Below are 21,102 nucleotides of genomic sequence, written 5' to 3' on the forward strand. Positions count from 1 at the left end.
CCTTATCCAGCAGCGGGTGTACCAGATCCCAGACAAGCTTCCCAGTAACTCCTAGGACAGGGGGGCATTCTGGGGGGATAATTTGTTTATCTTTTCCCTCATAAACCCTAAATCTGTGGGTGTACCCTGTGGTACTCTCGCACAGCTTGTGCATTTTAATTCCTCTTGCTGGGCAGGTACTGTCTTCCTTTAAAATGTACAAGTGTCTCGTCTACACAAATGAATTTTTCAGGGGTGTAGGCCTCAAAAAAATTGTTGTTAAAGTGATCAAGGATTGGCCTAATTTTGTGTAGATGGTCAAATGACGGGTCGCTTTGTGGTGGACACTGCGAATGGTCATTGTAATTTTAAAATTTTAGAATGGCTTCAAAGCGCGTGCGATTCATTACTGAGCGAAAAAAATATCAGTACTCCAATACTGCCTTATCTCTGGTTTTTTGACAATGCCCATATGTAGCACTAGACCCCAAAACTTCATCATTTCTACTGCATCTACAGGGGTCCACCTAGAAAATGATGAAGTTGGGTTTTGTGCCAAAAACTGTTGGGCATACAAATTTGTTTGTACCACCATCAAATCCACAAGATCCTCAGAGAAAAAGACTTTGAAAAAGTAAATTTCTGTGAAGCCTTGTGTCTCAAAATTAATTCCTGAACTTCCCACAAATTCAGGAATTTGAGGCTCATAATTATCAGGGGATGGGATCTATTCAGGGTCACTTGGGGGCTGGGGAACAACCTCAATCGATGCCCTGGGTCGCCTTCTGGAGGGCCCCTCATCACCGGATGAGGAGGAAAAGGAGGATGAGAAATAGAGGAATGTGGCATCCTCCCCTTCTGAATCAGTATCGGAGGCAAGAAAGGCATATGCCTCTTCTGCTGAAAAGGTTCTTTGGGATGAATGGGAATTTTTTATTGGGAGGGGGTGTGTATATGTAGTGCTTCAACACGTGTAAAAACTTTATTCAAGGGGGTGTGTATGTTGTGATTCAACACGTGTATGGGAACCAATAACACTAGTAAAAAAAGAAAAGAAAAGAAAGCCGACCTGTGTACTTTCAAGAAGTGGGGGAGGGGACAGCACTGATCACCACCTTTCCACATGCTGTCCCTCCACGCTACCTGTCCCTCCACGCTGCCTGTCCCTCCACGCTTCCTGTCCCTCCATACTGCCTGTCCCTTCTGACATGCGGCTGGTGGGGGAGCGGAGTTGCAGGTGGCACCACTCGGCACCACCCCCGGAAGACTCAGGGAAGATGGCGTGATGTCGCCATCTTCCCAATACTGCACATCGGCGGCAGCGATCCGACATGTCGGTCTTTACCTGGCAGAAGGAGGGGATCGGTGCTTCCACAAACAGTATCGATCCCCTCCTTCTATGCTGTGAAGATGCTGATACAGCGTCTTTTAACTATTGCATTGCTGCAATCGGCTGGTCTGAATTGACCAGCTGATTGCAGCGATCGTGGGCATGGGGGGGGGGAGTGACCCCCTAGTCTTGAGGGGAGATGCCCTTCTGTCATTGACAGCAACCATCTCCCCTTGATCACTGTGTCTGTAGACACAGTGATCATTACAAGCCATGACGTAATAGTACAGCATCATGTGGGAACTCGCCTCCCGCCATGCAGTACTATTACGTCAAATGTCGGGAAGGGGGTTAATAGAAATGTAGAATTTTCATGTGATTTTTGAATTTTATCAGTGTTTTGTGCAGAGTAGCATGAAGGTGGTCGTGTGTATTAATTACAAAGTTGTTTTTGTATATACATGTTAAGCTGAGGGTTTTTTTTTAAGGATTTGACAGAATAGGAGCTTTTTACTTTGTGCATTATATTTTTTTGAACACAATAGTGAATTCCAACCAAATATTGCATGGTTTTTGTTTATGCATTTTTTGGGGGTTGTGTGTTGTGGTATATATTCATCTGCTCACTTTGACTTATTATTTTTGCATCCCTATTTGTGGGTAAACCTCAGCTTCTATGTATATATGTTTTTCTGCATTTCTTTTTAATAATTTGTGTTTATCACAAAGTTATATGATGGTGGTAAATAATGTCACACACTGAGGGGGTGGTAAATAATGTCACACACAACCACTGCCTCTCTATCTCTAAAAGTAAAGTCTATCAACTGTTAATTAAGAAAAATGCAGTTGCCAGGTTGTCTGCTTTCAAAAAATATATAGGTTTTTACTTTTTAATCTATTTAATTGATATATTTTGCAGTCTTAATTTTTCTAGATGAAAAACTGATTTTTGTTGTTTCAGTTTTAATGATTTTATAAAGATTTATTTATGAGAAGATTTGACTATAAGCTATCTATGAACTCTACACATGTTCATCTATTACATTTTGGAAGTGTAAAGCAAATTATTTGATGTTGATCTATTAAAGTCAATGGGGCACATTTACTTACCCGGTCCAGTCGCGATCCAACGGCGGGTTCTCCGACGCTGATTCGGGTTCTGCTGGGATTCACTAAGGTCCGTGCGCCGATATTCACCAGGTGTCGCTGCTGCGCCGAGGTCCGCTGGAGTTCACCTGCTTTTTTCTGGTGTATGTGAGTGCTTGATCTTGCGACACAAATGGCTTTTTAAATTCTGCGGTTTTTCCGAATCCTTCGGGTTGTCCGGTGGCCACGCCCCCCGATTTCTGTCGCGCGAAAGTCGGCCAAAAATCGATCGCGTGTGCCACAATTCCGTGAAATACAGCGCAAAGAGGAAATATTCGTGAAAAACCCGACGGATTCGCGGCTGCGGACCCTTAGTAAATGTGCCCCAATGTTTTCATCAGGTTGTACAAATAACCAATAACACAAAAAATTTCCAGAAACACCTTCATCAGGGAAAGGGTTAAAGTGGCCATTCTATATAGGCTAATTATGGTTTAAGATTTTACCAACAAAGTTTAATTACAAACCATGAAACAGTAGTTGTAAATGTATGTACCTGTACAGATGATTTTATGTCTCTTTCTGTTTTTAAGTGCCATGATTCTGTGCTATCAACGTATTGGAACCTTGCTATTCTTTCTATTATCAAATGTGGCCAGCCCTACAGATGAGAGTGACGTAAGGGGTAGCCGCACTGACCAAGGAGACGCCACATTGGATGAGAAACACCAGGACTCTTATGGCACCTTTGCATCTGAATTTTATGACCTGCGATATCTATCTGAAGAAGGTCAGGAAACATTGGCTAAAATTATTATTATTTAACTGGTTACATGAATAATTAGTAAAATAGTGACAAATTATTTATTATTAGGGATTTAGGGCTTTAGAGAGAGGTATGTAAAGTTCTATGGGTAGCTACGGATTTTTGATTTACATTTTTCTCAATGTAGATAGTATTGTTTCTAAAGAAAATTCATTCTTTAAGAAGATCAATTTGTTTGTGAAAAATGAGGTTTAGAAAATGAAATAATACATTTTATTCTGATAATTCTGGAGTGCCAGAGATAGCCTAGCTATTGGGTCCACAATTGGGTTTCCTTCTGCCAAAGCACTGCCGGTATTCACGGTTAAAGTGACAGTTGGAAGTGCAATCTTTATATACAGATCCCACTCCAGACATTTTAACTGTTTTTAGAAAATACTCTTTATTCAAACCTTCTGAGCGGGGAAGCATAACATGCTTGATATCGGCCGCACGATCTTAGTGAATCGCGGCAGAGTGCATTATCGTTGGACAGTGCACTTCTGTGAACATCTCGGACTGGATAAGTAAATGTGCCCCAATAAGTAAATGTGCCCCTTTTACGTGTTCTACTGATGCCTCTATCCATGGGATTAAAGTTACCATTCTTCTAGAAAAGACATTTATTGTTGTCCTCTGTTTCAGGCAGAAGCTGCAGTATACAGTCAAGCTACCCACCCTCCTTACTGACACTTAGGCTGCTGCTAAAGGAGGCGTGAGGAGCAAGGTTCATTTCTCTTCATATAACCAGCGTCTTTTTCAGTCCCCACTTTTCTGAGGGTGTAGTAAATAATGTCACACACAACCACTGCCTCTCTATCTAAATGTTCAGCAAGCCATTGTGTAGCATTTCCTACCCCTGATAGTATGTATACAAAACTGTATATGTCTGTAGTGGAATATTGGCAGATGGTCCCTAAGTACTAGTTCCATAATGACAGCATGGTGATAAGCAGTGAGATCTGTCTATCTGTTCACTAGGTTTACAAACTGAATTTTTAACATTGACACCATCAAAAGGAACCATTTAGGTATAAGGGCAATGCTTTTTAATCCGTACTTTCAATGGAGTATTTAGAGACCTCATTCTCACCAAAGACAGTTTGCAAAAGCTCATTACAACTGATTTGCAAAGATGTCTTTCTGTTTTTTCTGAGCATTTCCATTACAATATAATCCCGTGCTTTAACTTGCCTTTCTTTTTTTTTTTAATCGAAACTTTTTATTTAACATTTTTGTTTTTACAAACATATCCCCCCCATGTCTCCACCCACTAGCAGACAGACATCCCTCCCCCCTAACAATTCGGACAAGTTGCATAATGTATATAAGACTACTGATATGTTACAGAGACATATGTACAACTTATACAGATTTTGTTATGACAATATACAGTATATTCATATTGGATCTTACATATTAGAGAAATGTTGTGAGTGGATTTCGGTGCAGATGAATTGATGGCAGGCTGGGAGTATCTATCCAGGTACCCCATATGTGTGCAAATTTTGTATTTGCTTTCCCTTTGCAATAAACAACCCTAACAGCCTGCCATCTGTAATGTTATCGCTATCTATGTTTCCCAGAACACAGATTACGGGGGTGGCTGTCAGAACCATCCCAAACATCTTTCCAAAATTGCCCTAGCTTTGGCACTCCCGCATCATGTGCATTAGGTGTGCTCCATCTCTTCCGTACCTCGGGCAGCTGTCGTCCCCGCGGAGACCCACCCTGAACAACCAATGCGGAATTCAATGCACTCTGTAAAACAAATATAATTTTGACAGTCGGTGAGCTTCGCATAACATTAGCAAGGAAACCATTGCTAAGATGTCTGACCACTGCACTTCAGAGATTGGCCCTATGTCCTCCTCCCACTTGTGTGAATAGTAAAGCGGTTCTGCTTGTGTTGTTTTTCTAACAATGTGGTGTACAGGCGGTCCCCTACTTAAGGACACCCGACTTACAGACAACCTATACTTACAGACAGACCCCTCTGACCTCTGGTGAAGCTTTCTGAATGCTTTACTATAGTCCCAGATTGCAATAATCAGCTGTAAGGTGTCTGTAATGAAGCTTTATTGATAATCCTGGGTCCCATTACAGCAAAAAATGTTTAAACTCCAATTGTCACTGGAGCCAAAATTTTTTGTCTGGATCTAAAATTATAAAATATACAGTTTCGACTTACATACAAATTCAACTTAAGAACAAACCTCCGGAACCTATCTTGTACGTAACCCGGGGACTGCCTGTATATTCTGGAGATGTACCCTTTAGTGCCATCTGCTATGACTAAATCATCAATGATCTAGTGATCGTGGATAGGTACAGCATCATCTCTATTTTGCACTTCAATTGCATGTCTCAGTTGTACTGAGTACTGAAAGAAGAAAGTTGAAGGTGTAAGGCTGAATTCTACATGGAGTTGCTCAAATGTTTTTTTTTTTTAAGTATTTTTAAAATTTATTTTAATAAAACAATAGTTACACACAGTAATTTGTGTTGCAACCTAACACACTTTGTTGCAGAATGATCAATGGAAAGATATCTTGAACATTACAACTGTTGATAACACCCCGCCTACATACAATTGAGTTGAGTTAGAGTGTGAACGCCTTTGGTCTCCTATCTCCCAAAGCCTTTTAGTCGCATCACCACCCTTAGGTTCGGGTTCCACAATGGTGTGAGGGGAGTATGGCCTTCTACCTTCAGGATAATTTCAACCTTCTTTCAGATCTTACTTAACAGTGCTATTGTGGGTATTTGATCTGGTGGCCTACCCTGTGCTCCCAGCTCAAGGATATATAGCGGCGGTCCTTCCCCACCAAGATGTTTCAGCAGCTTACCAGAGATGCTCTGACCTCACGAATGACCGGCAAACCCCCCTGATCCATAGCACTTTGTAGGGTCTCCAGTTTTATCCTGGAGGTATTTTTGCGCCAGATTAATGATCTGTGTAGTTTAACTTACCTTCCAACATGACAGAATCCTGTTTCCAAGATTTGTTAAGGTTTGGATGTATTTAAAAATTAAAAAAAAAACATGTGCCTTGTCTATGCTGCTCACACACTCCTCAGTTCTCAGCCCCCATCTTTATGCTATTGTACAACTCTTCCAGTCCCCACTGATGTCAGATCATCTGTATCCGTTCTTGTGTGAGTAAAGAAGTAGGAGGGAGGATTTTAACAGGAGCACAAAGGTGGGGGCTGGAGCTAAGGAGTGAGTGAGCAGCACATACAAGACACATGTATTTTTTTAAAATGCATCCAAACCAAAATGAACCTGGGAATCAGAACGGTAATCTGTCAAGGTGCAAGGTTAGTTAAAACAAACAACTATATTGTAATGCAAATGCTTAGAAAATGTGGAAAGACATCTTTGCCATGGAGCTGTAATCGGCTTCTGCAACCTGCCTTTAGTGAAAATAACTCTGATGACAGGTTCCCTTTGAACACAGTGTTATTCCCTATACCTCATAGTATCATAGTATATAAAGCCGGAAAAAGACGCAAGTCCATCAAGTCCAACCTTTTAATTAAATAATTGTTTTATCCCCATAACCCATGATATTTTTTCTCTCCAGAAAGGCATCCAGGCCTCTCTTGAACATGTACATAGAATCCGCCATAACAACCTCCTACGGCAGAGAGTTCCATAGTCTCACTGCTCTTACAGTAAAGAACCTTTGTCTATGTTGATGGTAGAATTGCCTCTCCTCTAGGTGTAGAGGATGCCCCCTTGTTCTGGTCACAGGCCTAGGTATAAAAAGATCTTTTGAGAGATCCTTGTACTGTCTGTTCAGGTATTTGTACATTGTAATCATGTCTCCCCTCAGTCATCTTTTTTCTAAACTGAATAATCCCAAATTTTGTAATTTGTCATTGCATTCTAATCCCCCCATTCCCCTAATAATCTTGGTTGCTCTCCTCTGCGCCCGTTCCAGCTCTACTATGTCCTTTTCATACAATGGTGCCCAAAACCGTACACAATATTCCATGTGTGGCCTGACCAGTGATTCGTATAAGGGCAAAACTATGTTTTTATCATGAGAATCTATTCCTCTCTTGATGCATCCCATAATTTTATTTGCTTTAGCAGCAGCCGCCTGGCTCTGGTCACTAGAATTAAGTTTACCATCTACCAATACCCCCAAGTCCTTTTCAGCTCCAGTTTTACCAAGTAATTGACTGTTTAGAACATAATTATACTTTTTGTTTCCATGGCCCAAGTGCATAACTTTACATTTATCTACATTAAACCTCATCAACCATTTCTCTGCCCACTGCTCAAGCTTCAATAGATCCCTCTGTAATGCTAAAATATCGACCTCAGTATTTATTACTTAGTATCATCTGCAAATATTGAAACTTGACTGTGTAAACCCACTACAAGGTCATTAATAAAAATATTAAAAAGAAGGGGGCCCAATACTGACCCCTGTGGCACTCCACTGGTAACGTCAACCCAATCTGAGAATGTGCCATTAATGACAACCCTCTGTTTTCTATCACTTAGCCAATTACTTACCCAAAGTAAGTCCCAGCAGTCTCATTTTATATGCCAACCTTTTATGCGGCACGGTGTCAAATGCCTTTGAAAAGTCCAGATATACAACATCTACAGCATTCCCCAGGTCCAGTGTGGAACTTACCTCCTCGTAGAAACCAATCAGATTAGTCTGACAGGACCGATCTCTCATAAACCCATGCTGACACTGGGTTATAAGGTTATGCACAGTGAGATACTCCAGAATAGCATCTCTAACAAAACCCTCAAATATTTTCCCCACCACAGAAGTTAGACTATCGGGTCTGTAGTTTCCAGGATCACTTTTTGATCCTTTTTTGTATATTGGTGCCACATTTGCTATGCGCCAGTCCTGTGGAACATAACCAGTCCTCAGTGAATCTTCAAATATTAAAAATAACGGTTTGTCTATCACGGTACATAGTTCATGCAGAACCTGGGGGGTGTATGCCATCTGGCCCCGGTGATTTATCTATCTTAGTGGTTGTTAGGCGGCGCCGTACCTCTTCCTGCATTAAAATGTTGACACTCCAAAGAGAATTTACATTATTCCTCATTGTGTCTTCCACCTGGGGATTTTCCTGGATAAAGACAGTCGAGAAGGAGACATTCAGTTGATTGGCCCTTTCATCATCTCCTTCCACGGTGACCTCCATGTTATTCCTGAGAGGGCCCACACTCTTCGTTTTTAGTTTATTATCATTAATATACTTGAAAAATAATTTGGGATTATTTTTGCTCTCCCTGGCAATATTTCTCTCAGTCTCTATTTTTGCGGCCTTTATCTGCTTTTTACAGGATTTATTTTTCTCTCTATAATCCTGTAATGCCTCATCACTACCTTCACGTTTTAGCACCTTAAACGTCTTATCTTTCTCGCTTATTGCTTTCCTTACAAGACTAGTTAGCCACATTGGCTTTTTCTTGTTCCTCTTATGCTTTTTCCCATATGGTATGTGTTTCTCACAGGACTTTTTTAGAATATATGAGAAATAGTCCCATTTTTTTTGGGGGGGGGGGAGCTTTTGTCTTTGAGAACATTATCCCAGTCTATGCCTTTAAGGTCTTCCCTTAGTTGCTGAAAATTTGCCCTCCTGAAGTTGCCCCTCCACTAACGCTCTTAGTAAAGCGTAATACAAAATCAATGATATTATGATCACTATTACCCAGGTTCCCCCCAACCCGTAGTTTTGATACCCTATCAGGTGTGTTGGTTAGGATAAGGTCCAGCAGTGCCCCCCTTCTTGTTGGCTCCAGGACTAGTTGCAACAGGTAATTGTTTTTTGTTTGTTGACAAGAACCTGCTGCCTTTGAATGACCTTCAGGTTTCTGCCCCCCAGTCAATATCTGGGTAATTAAAGTCCCCCATGATAAGTACATCACCATGCTTTGAAGCCGCATCCATTTCACTTATCAACATTTCCTCTGCTGCCTCCATTATATTTGGAGCCTTATAACAAAACCCTAGTAATATTTTATTATTCTTTTTCCTTCCCCTTATCTCCACCTGTAGGGACTCCACATTTGCATTTGCGTCACTGATCTCATCTCGCAAGACAGGCTTGAGGCAAGAATTCACATTTAAACAAACCCCTCCCCCTTTTTTATTTATACAATCATTTCTAAAAAGACTATAACCATCTATAGTAACAGCCCAGTCAAAGCTACTGTCCAGCCATGTCTCGCTGATACCTACTATATCATATTTGCGCTCCAACATTAAGAGTTTCAGTTCCTCCATTTTGTTTTTGAGGCTTCTGGCATTTGTGTACATACACTTTATATGCTTTTCCCTATCCCTATTCCTTTTGTTCTTATTCCTCAATCTTAATCCAGCCCCCATTCCTCCCCCATGGACTTTGACTGTTCCCAGCTCTCTATCTATACTGTCTATTTGCCCTGTACAAGTATAGTTTCCCTCCCCCCAAGTCTCTAGTTTAAACACGCCTCCAACCTTCTAGCCATTTTTTCCCCCAAAACAGCTGCATCCTCCCCATTGAGGTGCAGCCCATCCCTACTGTAGAACCTGTAGCTGACAGAAAAGTCAGCCCAGTTCTCCATGAACCCAAAGCTCTCCTTCCTACACCAACTTTTGAGCCACATATTTACCTCCCTGATCTCCCGCTGCCTTTCTGGTGTGGCACGTGGTACAGGTAGTATTTTGGAGAGCTTATGCCCTGAGCTTATGGCCTAAATCCCTGAAATCATTTTTAAGGACCTTCCACCTACCTCTTACTTTGTCAGTAGTGCCAATGTGGACCATGACCGCTGGTTCCTCGCCAGCCCCTCACAGTAATCTTTCAACCTGATCCGCAACCTTTCCGAACCCGAGCACCCGGCAAACAACACACTGTTCGGTATGCACGGTCTTTGTGACAGATTGCCCTGTGTGTTCCCCTAATAATCGAATCTCCCACTACCAGCACCTGTCTGACCTTGCCTGTCCTCCCATTACCTTTCTTACTGGAGCAGACAGTCCCCTGGTTGCTACAGGCCACGTCTTGCTGCAGCATTGCTACCCCAGAGCTGATATCCCCCTCATCCGCCAGCCTGGCAAACTTATTGGGGTGCACCAGATCAGGACTAGATTCCCTGCATCTCTGGACACTGCACACACTTAGGATCAATGCACACTTGCCACAAAGCTCGCACACTTGCTTTTCTGAATGCTCTTTAAAGGGTTATTTGCCACAATAATCCGCTGTGTTTACCGCATCAAGATCTGGCTGCAAAGCACCACATATTGTAAGGGATTAGGTCTTGGATTGTTGTCTCCTGGGGTAGACAACACAAAAGTAATTTCACAGTCCCCACTGAACGGATTAGGTGCAACCGATCTCAGTCAGTTTTATGCGGCAGTAATACAAAATAAACAAAAAAAGCAAAATAAAGTCTATGCCTCTCTGCCACTATCTAGATAGAGGTTCCCTACCTCACCAGGTGCAAGCCTACTGTCTGGCACCCCAAAACTTACAGTTCACAACTGCCACTGCTCACAGGTCTGTCTGTCTGCATGGTCTGTCTCTTCCCCAGGATGGAGCCATTGTGGGAAGTCAACACCAGATGATTGTGCACTTCCAACTGGCAACTTATTAAACTTAATCAGACAGACCCATATATCCCTGGTCTGTTTTCTACAAACGTTTGCATGCCCAAAATCTGCTTCAGTGGCAGCTACCTTGCAACGTATCCTACATTCTCCATGAGTCATAGCTCCTTCTTTGGGCTATAAAACCATTTTTCCTCTCCTTATAGCCCTCATTAATTTTAGTTTTCTTCTACATGGGTGGTGCACACTCGCTCTTTGGGTGACATTTACTCCTGATCCCCTGTTAAAGGTTGTAGGACTTTGCACTGAGAACCACTCTCCTTCCAGGGTCAAAGCTCTAAACAATGGAAGACCATAAGCGAAACACCCAAACACCTGAAAATTAGGAGCACCCAATGACATCAGGTATATCAGAGTGCTGGGTCAGGTGCACCAGAGTTCCGGCACCTGGCTGCACACAGCACCTAATCCTGATGCCAAGAAGTAAGTTCTAGTACCAGCCATCCCCCACAATCATTACGCCCTTGCTAATATCCCGCTTCTACCAGTAACATCCCCCCCATGTGTATCCTGTAACTGTAACATCATTAGCCACTAATGCTAGACACTAGACAAAAAGCTAGATAGATAAATTGGGAACCCTTTAGGATAGGGCACATACCTATCCCCTAACGCCAGACCCGAATACCAGAATGTATTTTGTGTAGGTTTGTTCCATGAACACCAAAAGGAAAACGGGGTGAGGTCATTGGGCCACCGACCCCAAGCCACCCAAAAGAGCAATACACATACAGGAGCAAAAATAAAATCAATAAATATAGACAACCTAGTGGTTAAAAAATCAATTTCATTTTATTATTGTATATATATTAAATGACAAACATGAATAGGGCAACACACAGAAAAAATTGCACAAAACCCGATGTAAACTTAGATATATAGCAGCAAAAAGGGGGTTCCCTAAAGTGCCATAGTAAGGCAGTTAATACAAAAATACACTGTTCTGATAGAAGTTACAAAAAGTATTACAGTACATGAAGGGAGAACCACATATTATGCAGATGAATGTCACGGGTGGTCCCGCGATCCCCGTCGCGGATCGCAGGCTCACCTGTGCCGTTGGTCCCCCGCCAGCGCGCCGCAAGCGCTACTCACGGGTCCCGGCTCCTGCCCCGCCGGCATCGGCTCCGTCCGCAGCTGCTCCGTCCCCTTCGGCTGTGCGCGCGCGTCCCCGACAGCTAGGGCGTGCGCGCGGCAAGTTCTGCAAATTTAAAGGGCCAGCGCGCCACTAATTGGCGCTGGTCTTTTCCCTTTAAACTATTTAACCCTGCCTCTTCCTGTTACCCTTGCCGGATCTTTGTGCCTTGCGCCCTAGAGAAAGCTGTATTTGATGCCTTGTGCTGTTCTTGAGATTTCCTGTTGTGACTTTTCCCGGTTCCGTTTCTGACTACGCTCCTTTGCCACCTGTCCTGACCTGTTGCTACGACTCTGACTACGAACCTGTGCTGCCCGTCCTGACCTCCTGCCTGACCCCGACTACGAGATTGCCTGCCGATTCTGTACCTCGACCTTGGCTGCCACTGCGGACAAGTCACGCCTGTGGAACGACCTGGTGGTACCACGCCGCAGCAAGTCCAACCCGCTTTGCGGCGGGCTCTGGTGAAAACCGGGTACCACTTAGACTCCGGTCCCAGGTAATGGCTTGTGCCATCGTCCGCAGTGGTTCAGAGGATCCACAACCTCTAAGCCTGACAATGAATAGATTACATACAGACCAGTGGTAGTGTGCAATGACCCCATCTTTTAAATGCCGCCGGCGACTTTGCCGGCGGCAACGGAGGGGTTATTTAATATTTCATGCCGTGTACTGGGAAGCGTGAAAAAAATTCCAAATGCTGTGAAATTGCGGATTTCACTGTATGCCCCAAATGACATGTCTACTTTATTCTTTGGGTCGGTATGATTACGGGATACCAAATTTGTATGGGTTTTATGTTTTAATACATCTACAAAAATTAAAACCTCCTGTGCTTGGTATGGGGACCGGAGGGCTGTCCTACAGCCTGGCAGGTCTTCAGCGGGTGGTATGTGCAAGAAATAAGATGAGGGAGAGGCTGATGTACTGGTTCTCCCTGGGGCAACCCCTTAGTGTCTGTAGTATGAGTCCCTGGAGGACAAAAATTAAAACCTCCTGTACACTAACTTTTTCAATGTTATAATTTTTAGGACTGTATGACCTTTTGATCACTTTTTATAGATTTTTAAATATTTTTTAAAATGGCAAAAAAGTGCCATTTTTTTTTAAATTAACTTTTTTAAAATTTTTACTATTTTTCAGACTTCCTAGGGTACTTTAACCCTAGGTTGTCTGATCGATCCTAACATATACTGCCATACTACATGGAAGACCCGAGGCTGTCATGACAACGGATAGCCATTCCCCGATCATGTCAAGGGGGCGATGATCCTCAGCAAGATGGCCCACGTGCCACCATCCTTTTGAAGCCGCTGGCGCCGATCAGCGGGAGAACAACCAGCGATCGCGGGTGTTACTGGTAAGTCTTTCCTGCAATATGCAGCGAAGACTTGCCATTTATGTAGAGGGTTCAGCCCGTGAGCCCTCTCCATGCACCCGCACCCGTCATGTGATGTAGTATTACGTCACCTGACGATAAGGGGTTAAACTTCTTAACCAGTGACAGACACACGGTATCCTCACATCCTACAGATTCTGTGGTACAAGTTATTGCATGCAATTCATTGTTATCACATAGTCCATTAGACTGTAGAAGTCCCAAGTGTACATTATCATGCTTCAGGTTCAAGCCGATTTGGGCGCAGTTCAGACTACAGTTCAGACACTGAGACCCGTCTGTGATATAAGTATGAAAAATAGTCATGAGTTATTTAGTGAAGCCCCCTTCAGTCTTTTGGTTTCATTAACATTTCCAATAAGTGTCTTTCACACTCTTGTGCACTGAAATAGCTTAATAATATTTATATAGCGCCATCAAATTCCGTAGCGCTTTACAAATCATAGGGGACATATACAAATATAATAATACATTACAGAGTACAAACAGTCAAATGGAACAAAAGGAATGAGGGCCCTGCTTACATTCTATTAGCAGGGACGGATTATAGCCCCCCAGATTAGTGCCCCCCCTTCCCCGCAATCGCGACCCTCTATACCTGTGGGAAACTGATGTCACAAGAAGGGGCGGTGCCTCCCCTAAGCCTCCTGACTGGAGGCTGGTGTGGCTGAGGATGGGTTTTATATGGGACTGCATGGCTGGTGTGGCTGAGATGTGTGTTACATGGGACTGCATGGGTGGTGCAGGCTGAGGTGTATGTTACATGGGACTGCATGGCTGGTGCAGGCTGAAGTGTATGTTACATGGGACTGGGGGATGGGGGTTGAGGTGTATGTTACATGGGACTGCGTGTCTTGTGCAGGCTGAGGCATATGCTACATGGCACTGCATTGCAGTGGGGGCTGAGTTGTGTGTTACTTGGGACTACATGTCTGGTGGGGGTTTACGTGTATGTTACATGGGACTGCATATCTGGTAGGGGTGAAGGTAGATATAAAGATGTGTTACTGGGGGGGTTAGCGGCTGTATGTACCTGTGTTACTGTGAGCGAGGCAGCTGTATGTAGCTGTGTTACTGGGAGCGATGCGGCTGTATGTAGCTGTGTTACTGGGGGCGAGGCGGCTTTATGTAGCTGTGTTACTGGGCACGAGGCGGCTGTATGTAGCTGTGTTTCTGGGGGCGAGGCGGCTGTATGTAGCTGTGTTACTGGGGGCGAGGGGGCTGTATGTAGCTGTATTACTGGGGGCGAGGCGGCTGTATGTAGCTGTGCTACTGGGGGCGAGGCGGCTGTATGTAGCTGTGTTACTGGGGGCGAGGTGGCTGTATGTAGCTGTGTTACTGGGGGCGAGGTGGCTGTATGTAGCTGTGTTACTGGGGGCGAGGCGGCTGTATGTAGCTGTGTTAGTGCTGGGATAGTGAGCAGGAGGATGTGGGCCTCCATTAGATTTTGCGCCCAGGTTCCCCCACCAACCTTAATCCGGCCTTGTCTATGAGGATGAAGGGGATGATACAAGTGGTAAAACAGATTGTATAATGGTCCAGCCATTCTTTATAAGGGAACAATATAAAATAATTTAATAAATAATTTAATAAATCAAAATTTTGCTGCTTGAACCAGCCATCAGCCACCATCTTATTTACAAGGTCCAAGGTGAAAGTGACTGCAGAGAAGGCTGGAGCTTGGTATATATCTTTTGTTTGCCGGATAACTTGAACATAATTCATGTTATGTCCCCATTAAGTGGTTTTACTGTATCGGTCTCTTAAATTTCAATAATTTAGCTATGGGAGAACCAGGAGAAATCACAGAACACCCCTCATTTGGAGAGAGAGATAACGAGATACCCAGATGATTGGAGGGAAAAGGGAAGAGTTATGACATCTTGCGATCAAAAGTTATGGGGTTTTCATAAAATCATCTACAAAAGTGGACCTCACTGAGGGGAGGGGTAACGAACGAACGGAAGAAAATCTGGACTTTAAGAGGAGTCAGGACTTTAAGACAGACGGGAGAAATTCTGGATTAGGAATGGAATGGAAACAGAGGTCACAACAGAAAATCACAGGAATCACAGTATACAGCTTTCTTTTAGGCTATGAGGCACAAAGATTAGGCAGAGGTCACCGGAAGAGGCTGACTATTTATTAGGGCAGCGCGCGGCCTGCTCCAATCAGTGACGCGCTGGCCCTTTAAATTTCAGAGCTGGCCGGGCAAGCTCACTAGGAGGCAGGGGCGCTTGTGCCAGAACACGGAAGACGACGCTGGAGCGAGTAGAGGTGAGAGAGCCTGCGGCCGGCCTGGTGGGGCACACAGAGGTACGTGGGTGAGCCTGCCATCTGATACATGAGTTGCAGGAGCACCCATGACACTTATACACACCTTAGCTGCTACAGAACCTGATAATACACACCTAACATGCTGCAGAACATCACAATACATGTCTCAGCTGCCAGTTGGTACAAAACCTCATAATATACACGTCTTGCTGCTGATTTTAGTCCAGTGTGGATGGACTTTGTTCTTGAGGATGTCAGATCCCAACCAGTCCTAAAGTGTCAGTTCACAATACATCTAATAATTTAACTTCTCTTGTTTTGTTAACGGAAACGGTATAGAAGGTTCCATCCTCCCGAAGGTCGCATTAACGCCTCACCATGCGTCATAGACGTATGATGAGGCACCATTACCTCCCAAAATAATTGCCATGTGCAGACTGAGTGATCCAGATCGCTCAGCAGGACACATGATCCGTGGGAGTGCTGTACACAGGAAAGGTAAGGGGGTATACAGATGTCCCCGAAGATCATCACTACTTCTCGTCTAGCTCCACCACCCTACCCAGCCGTGATTCACATGAAAGCGGAGGTGCTGGTCACCACGGGAGGTACAGGCTGTGTGTGTGTTCACACTGTGGTGCGGTATTTACCACAAGGGAATAATAGTAGTTTGTTTTACTGTCAGTTTCCAGGGTAATGCCACTATGTTTCTAGTGCACATTGAGTCCTATTTGTAACATTAGAGAAACTTATATGCTATTTACATAATAATGCATGTGTATGATTTTGACCCGGAATGTATAGTGTATGTGCCCTGTGCAGTGAGTGTGCGGTCTATGTGGCCTGTGCAGTGAGTGTGCGGTCTATGTGGCCTGTGCACTTAGTGTGCGGTCTATATGGCCAGTGCACTGAGTGTGCGGTCTATGTGCCCTGTGTAGTGAGTGTGCAGTCTATGTGCCCTGTGTAGTGAGTGTGCAGCCTACGTGCATTGTGTAACACTGAACAGAGTTTTGGGAAATAAATAATTTGGAAAATGTTAATGCGCCCACATAGTAATAGAGGGAGTTTTGACCAGTCTCAGCAGTAGAAATTACAGGTTCTATGTTTATCTCAGAGTATGCCTGACAGACATGGACACCTAAATATTTGAAGTGGGACACCACCTGAAAACTGACAGACCCAATTTCAGAGAGGGGAAACACAACTTATTTGACCCGAAGACTCGGGCCCACAAACTATACTTTCAATACCCTCAGAACCATCAGCCATCGCTATATTTAGAAATAGGCATTGTATGTTAAAGTCTGTTCCCTTACCAGGCATAAAGCCTATTTGGTCTGGGTGTATCAGCGATAGGATAACCTTATTCATTCGTAGGGCCAATATTTTTGCGAGGATTTACCAGGGAAAGAGGGAACATTCAGCATCACATTTCGATGGGTCTCAGATCTTCAGAGAGAGGGCTATTCCTATCTAACATTGAACTAATTAACAAGTAGAGGTTAGTCCTCTAGCAAATATGGCAACCAGGTTACCACACTTTGTCCCATCAACCAGCCTAGACTCAGTCAAGAGGAAGAGCCACTATAGCAGCTCCCGGAGCCCGAGGGTTGGCCTCGGAGACGTAAAGACGCAAGTCTTCTGACCATAGATGATGTGCGGCAGTGCAGAAAAGAACATGGAGTACCTATATCCCTTTGCACAAAGGCGGCTGCAGACTTCGGTGAAATTAGCATGCTGTTTTCTTATAGAGGCAGAGAAGTCAGGATAGAAGGAAACTCTAATGTTGTTGTTCAAAATCTCCCCCAAGCCCGTACAGCTCTGAGGGTAAAGTCTCTGTCCCTGAAGTGCAATAACTTTGCAACGAACGGTTTTGGGTGCCCCCCAGGGACCGTAAAGAGGGGGTGAATGTCTCTGCAGGTAGTAGATCTTTCAGCCAGTTTTCAAGAAAGGATACAGGGTCAGGACCCTCTACATTTTCAAGAAGCCCCATAATGCCGATGTTGTCACAACCTCATTGACTTTCAAATTAATCTGCTCTTTCCACATCTGCACGCTGGAGGTCACCATTGTACGCTGGCATTGGTCTCTAAACGTCCTCCACCTTGATACCCTACGCTCCATTTCTTTGATTCTTTCTTTCGCTTTGTGGACATCATGTCGGAGTAGTACAAAATTTTTGTCGGAGCTCATCTACTTTAGTGACCATCATGGATTGGCATGAATTAATGACTGCCAGCACTTCCGCAAATTTCTCATCCAACACTAAAGAGGAGTCTGTGTAATCAGGACCTTGGACTGACAAGTAGGGCTGCAGCGGGCTTTGGGAGCCTTCAAACAAGGGCAGAGAGGAGCTTGAAGACCCCTGTGGTGAGCACAGCAGGAAAAACATTTGAGCTTCTGAGCAGCATTACACTGTATCCTGGTATCTCCCGGTAGAGATTCATCATCTAAAGGAGGTGCGGAAGTGTCAGCTGCCATATTTAGCACTCCTTCTCTGATTACCCATGGGGGTTGTGACAGCTATCTGATGTAGGCGCAATCAACTTTCAAGTATTTGCAGGGATAGGAACCTAGGTCAGAAATAGCGCCAATCAAAAGCGGATTATAAAGATATACACCTCAGATGGCCAAATCAGGCCAAATTATACGGCATCAGGGCAGATGCAAGCAGAGATGGCAGGAGAGGGCAGGTGGAGGGCAAGGTGGATCAGCAGCATCTGCTGGGACTCTGTAGGGGTCAGGCAGGCTGGATGCTTATGGTGCAGGGTTATGGTGTGGGGTGACACAAGGAAGAGGCAGAAGCAGGGCAGCTCAAGGTAATTTAGCACAGCCAGATGGCTTGCCTACCTTCTCCTCACAGCAGTCCACCCAGGCAGGCAGCAGGAGATCCATGGAGCGCAATGAGGGGTCACAGTCGCCCCAACACTGCAGGCGGAGATGGCAGATGACAAGTCCAGTGCTGTACTCTAGGGCAGCAGGTTCACTACACAGAGAAAGCGCGCAGCCATGAGAGGTCATAGCTAGCCCATGTCAGCAGTTCTGAGCCCAAATCAGCAAGCAGACCTGCTCAGTTCATGCAGAGGTAACAGGAAAATAGGTTTGCAAAAATGAGTCAGAGTAGAGCGCTGATAGTAATATTTTGCCCAATATTTTGAAAATATACTGTCAAGGAGATATTAATTGTGAATGTATAAGATTGGTTTAACTATAGGGTAATTTCAAACTTTGTTTAAATATTTGGCATCTATTGAAGCGTCCAGGCAGCTTTTATGACATCCTGGAGCTTTAACAGCCTGATAACCTCTGAACTGAAGACTGGTCTGTTCAGACCCCAAAAGACATTTGGTCTCCCTACCCCCCTCTTCTGCATCAGGATTTAGAAACAAAGAACTGTTTAAATATTCCTGGACTCTCCCCCCTCATTAACACTTTGCCCAATCGTGAATGACCCTCTGGACTAATTAATGAATGGGAGGTTCTGAAATCTGAACCAAACTGAGAAGTTATAAAACAATATGAAATCCAAGAATTGGTGTTCACATTTTGGGGGCTGCTTGACAAGCTGAGTGTGTTCCTTATTTCTCCCACCTCCAGGGATCAGGATTTACTTTAAGTTTGTAAGTTTCTGTTATTTTTCTCCCTTTTTATTTTATAACTGTTTTGACGTGTTGTGTGTCATTTTATTTTGTAATTCTTTTGTTTTTAATATCTTTTTATGCACTGATCAACTTTTTGTAATTAAAGCTTTTCACTTTAATTTTGGTCCCTGTATGCTCTGCGAACTCATAGCCTTGTGAAGTGTGGTTAGCCGTGTGACTGCTAGAGTGCTGAGTGTGCACGTCTAGTGATGTGACAAGGTGACTGCCTGATAAGCAAGAGTTGTTGTAGAGTGGGATACTTATTGGTCCCAGTATAAATGCAATAAGTGGTGGCAGCGGGTCTGATTCTGGTGCTGGAGCTGTATGAGGTGTGATTTAGGCTCAATTTGTGTCCTGAGTGAAAGGTGAGCGCAAGTTTGAGTAGGCTAAATTAACCCGTACAGTTGCACCCCACGTCACGTGACGAGGCGGCGGCGTCCTCTCCGTGACATATACCAAAACAAGTGCCAATTAATTCAATCAAAAAATACCTAATTTATTAGAAATTAAAAAGTAAAATGCGTATAAGGAGTTACGCTTCTCTAATAACAGAGACAATAGATAAGACTACAATTTCGGAGAAATCATGTAGTTCTGAAAATATTGCAGGCATAGGGTCACTTACATCAAACATGTCACATTACGTTGACTTATACCTGCAGAAATATGTGAGACTACTGGATGCCTTTTTACTAGATACTTCAGACTTAATAAAACAAGTTATCACACTAAAATGGGAAGATTCGTTTATATTCATAACAATGGACATATCCTCGCTATATACAAACATCCCACATAATTTAGGGTTACATGCCATCTCCCAATTCCTGGATAAAGATCCAAAAATTGGAAAACCACAGGCCAACTTTCTCCTGCGGGCAATTAATTTCATCCTGAAACACAACTATTTTTCTTTCCTCAATAAGATCTTTTTACAAAAACCCGGTACTGCCATGGGGAGTAAATTTGCCCCCAGTTTTGCCAACCTGTATGTTGGGCTCTTCGAAGAACAGGTAATCTACAAACATGCGGATTTTGCACATTGTTATTTTTACAAAAGATTTATTGATGACATTTTTATTATCTGGAAAGGCACAGAGGAAGAAGCTTTTAAATTTATTAATGACATCAATGAGAATTCTTGGGGTCTTGAATTTACCTGCAACATCACTGAGAACTACGCAGAATTCCTAGACGTGGTTATATTCCACAATCCAGATGGTAATATCAAAACTAAAACATTTTTTAAACAGGTGGACAGCAATAGCTTTTTGGATTTTAATAGCAGTCATTTTAAAAAATGGCTCACCAATGTACCATTTGGACAGTACAAGAGATTTCGGCGCAACTGTACTGAGGATACAGATTATCAACAGCAAAGCGAGGTTTTAACTAAACGTTTTAAAGCCAAAAAATACCCATCTTCCCTTATCCAAACAGCCGCTGAAAAAGCAGGCTCGCTAACGCAAGAAACGTGTTTACTCCCAAGAGACAAAAACAAAATCAAAGAGACCAACCCATGTAATGTTAATTTCATTACAGCTTTTTCAACACACAGTCAAAAAATTCGGACGATTTTAAATAAACATTGGGATGTACTTATGCATGATCCATACTTAAGAGAATCCATACCCAAGAAGCCTCAACTAACCTTCAGGAGATCCGAAACCCTAAAGAACATCCTAGCACCAAGTCGGCTTCGACCAGAAGAAGCCACTAAGAACATAAAATCAACTTTTTTCCCTAAAATGTTAGGTAGCTTCAGATGTGGGCATAATAGGTGTAAATGTTACGAGTCAATAACACAC

The 21,102-nt window shown here is 43.5% G+C and overlaps 1 protein-coding gene across 2 annotated transcripts in view; it reads left to right on the top strand.

Moving 5' to 3' along the window:
• The window catches only part of FRRS1L (ferric chelate reductase 1 like), a 356,361-nt gene that overhangs the window by 30,503 nt on the left and 304,756 nt on the right, over window positions 1-21,102 (top strand). For both annotated transcript variants that reach the window (XM_072152963.1, XM_072152964.1), the window contains one exon: window positions 2,992-3,188. In XM_072152963.1, coding sequence (XP_072009064.1) covers window positions 2,992-3,188 — 197 coding nt within the window. The remainder of the gene's footprint in view (window positions 1-2,991; window positions 3,189-21,102) is intronic.

This window comes from Engystomops pustulosus, chromosome 5 (genome assembly GCF_040894005.1).
Source record: "Engystomops pustulosus chromosome 5, aEngPut4.maternal, whole genome shotgun sequence".
In the NCBI taxonomy this organism is placed as follows: Eukaryota; Metazoa; Chordata; class Amphibia; order Anura; family Leptodactylidae; genus Engystomops; species Engystomops pustulosus.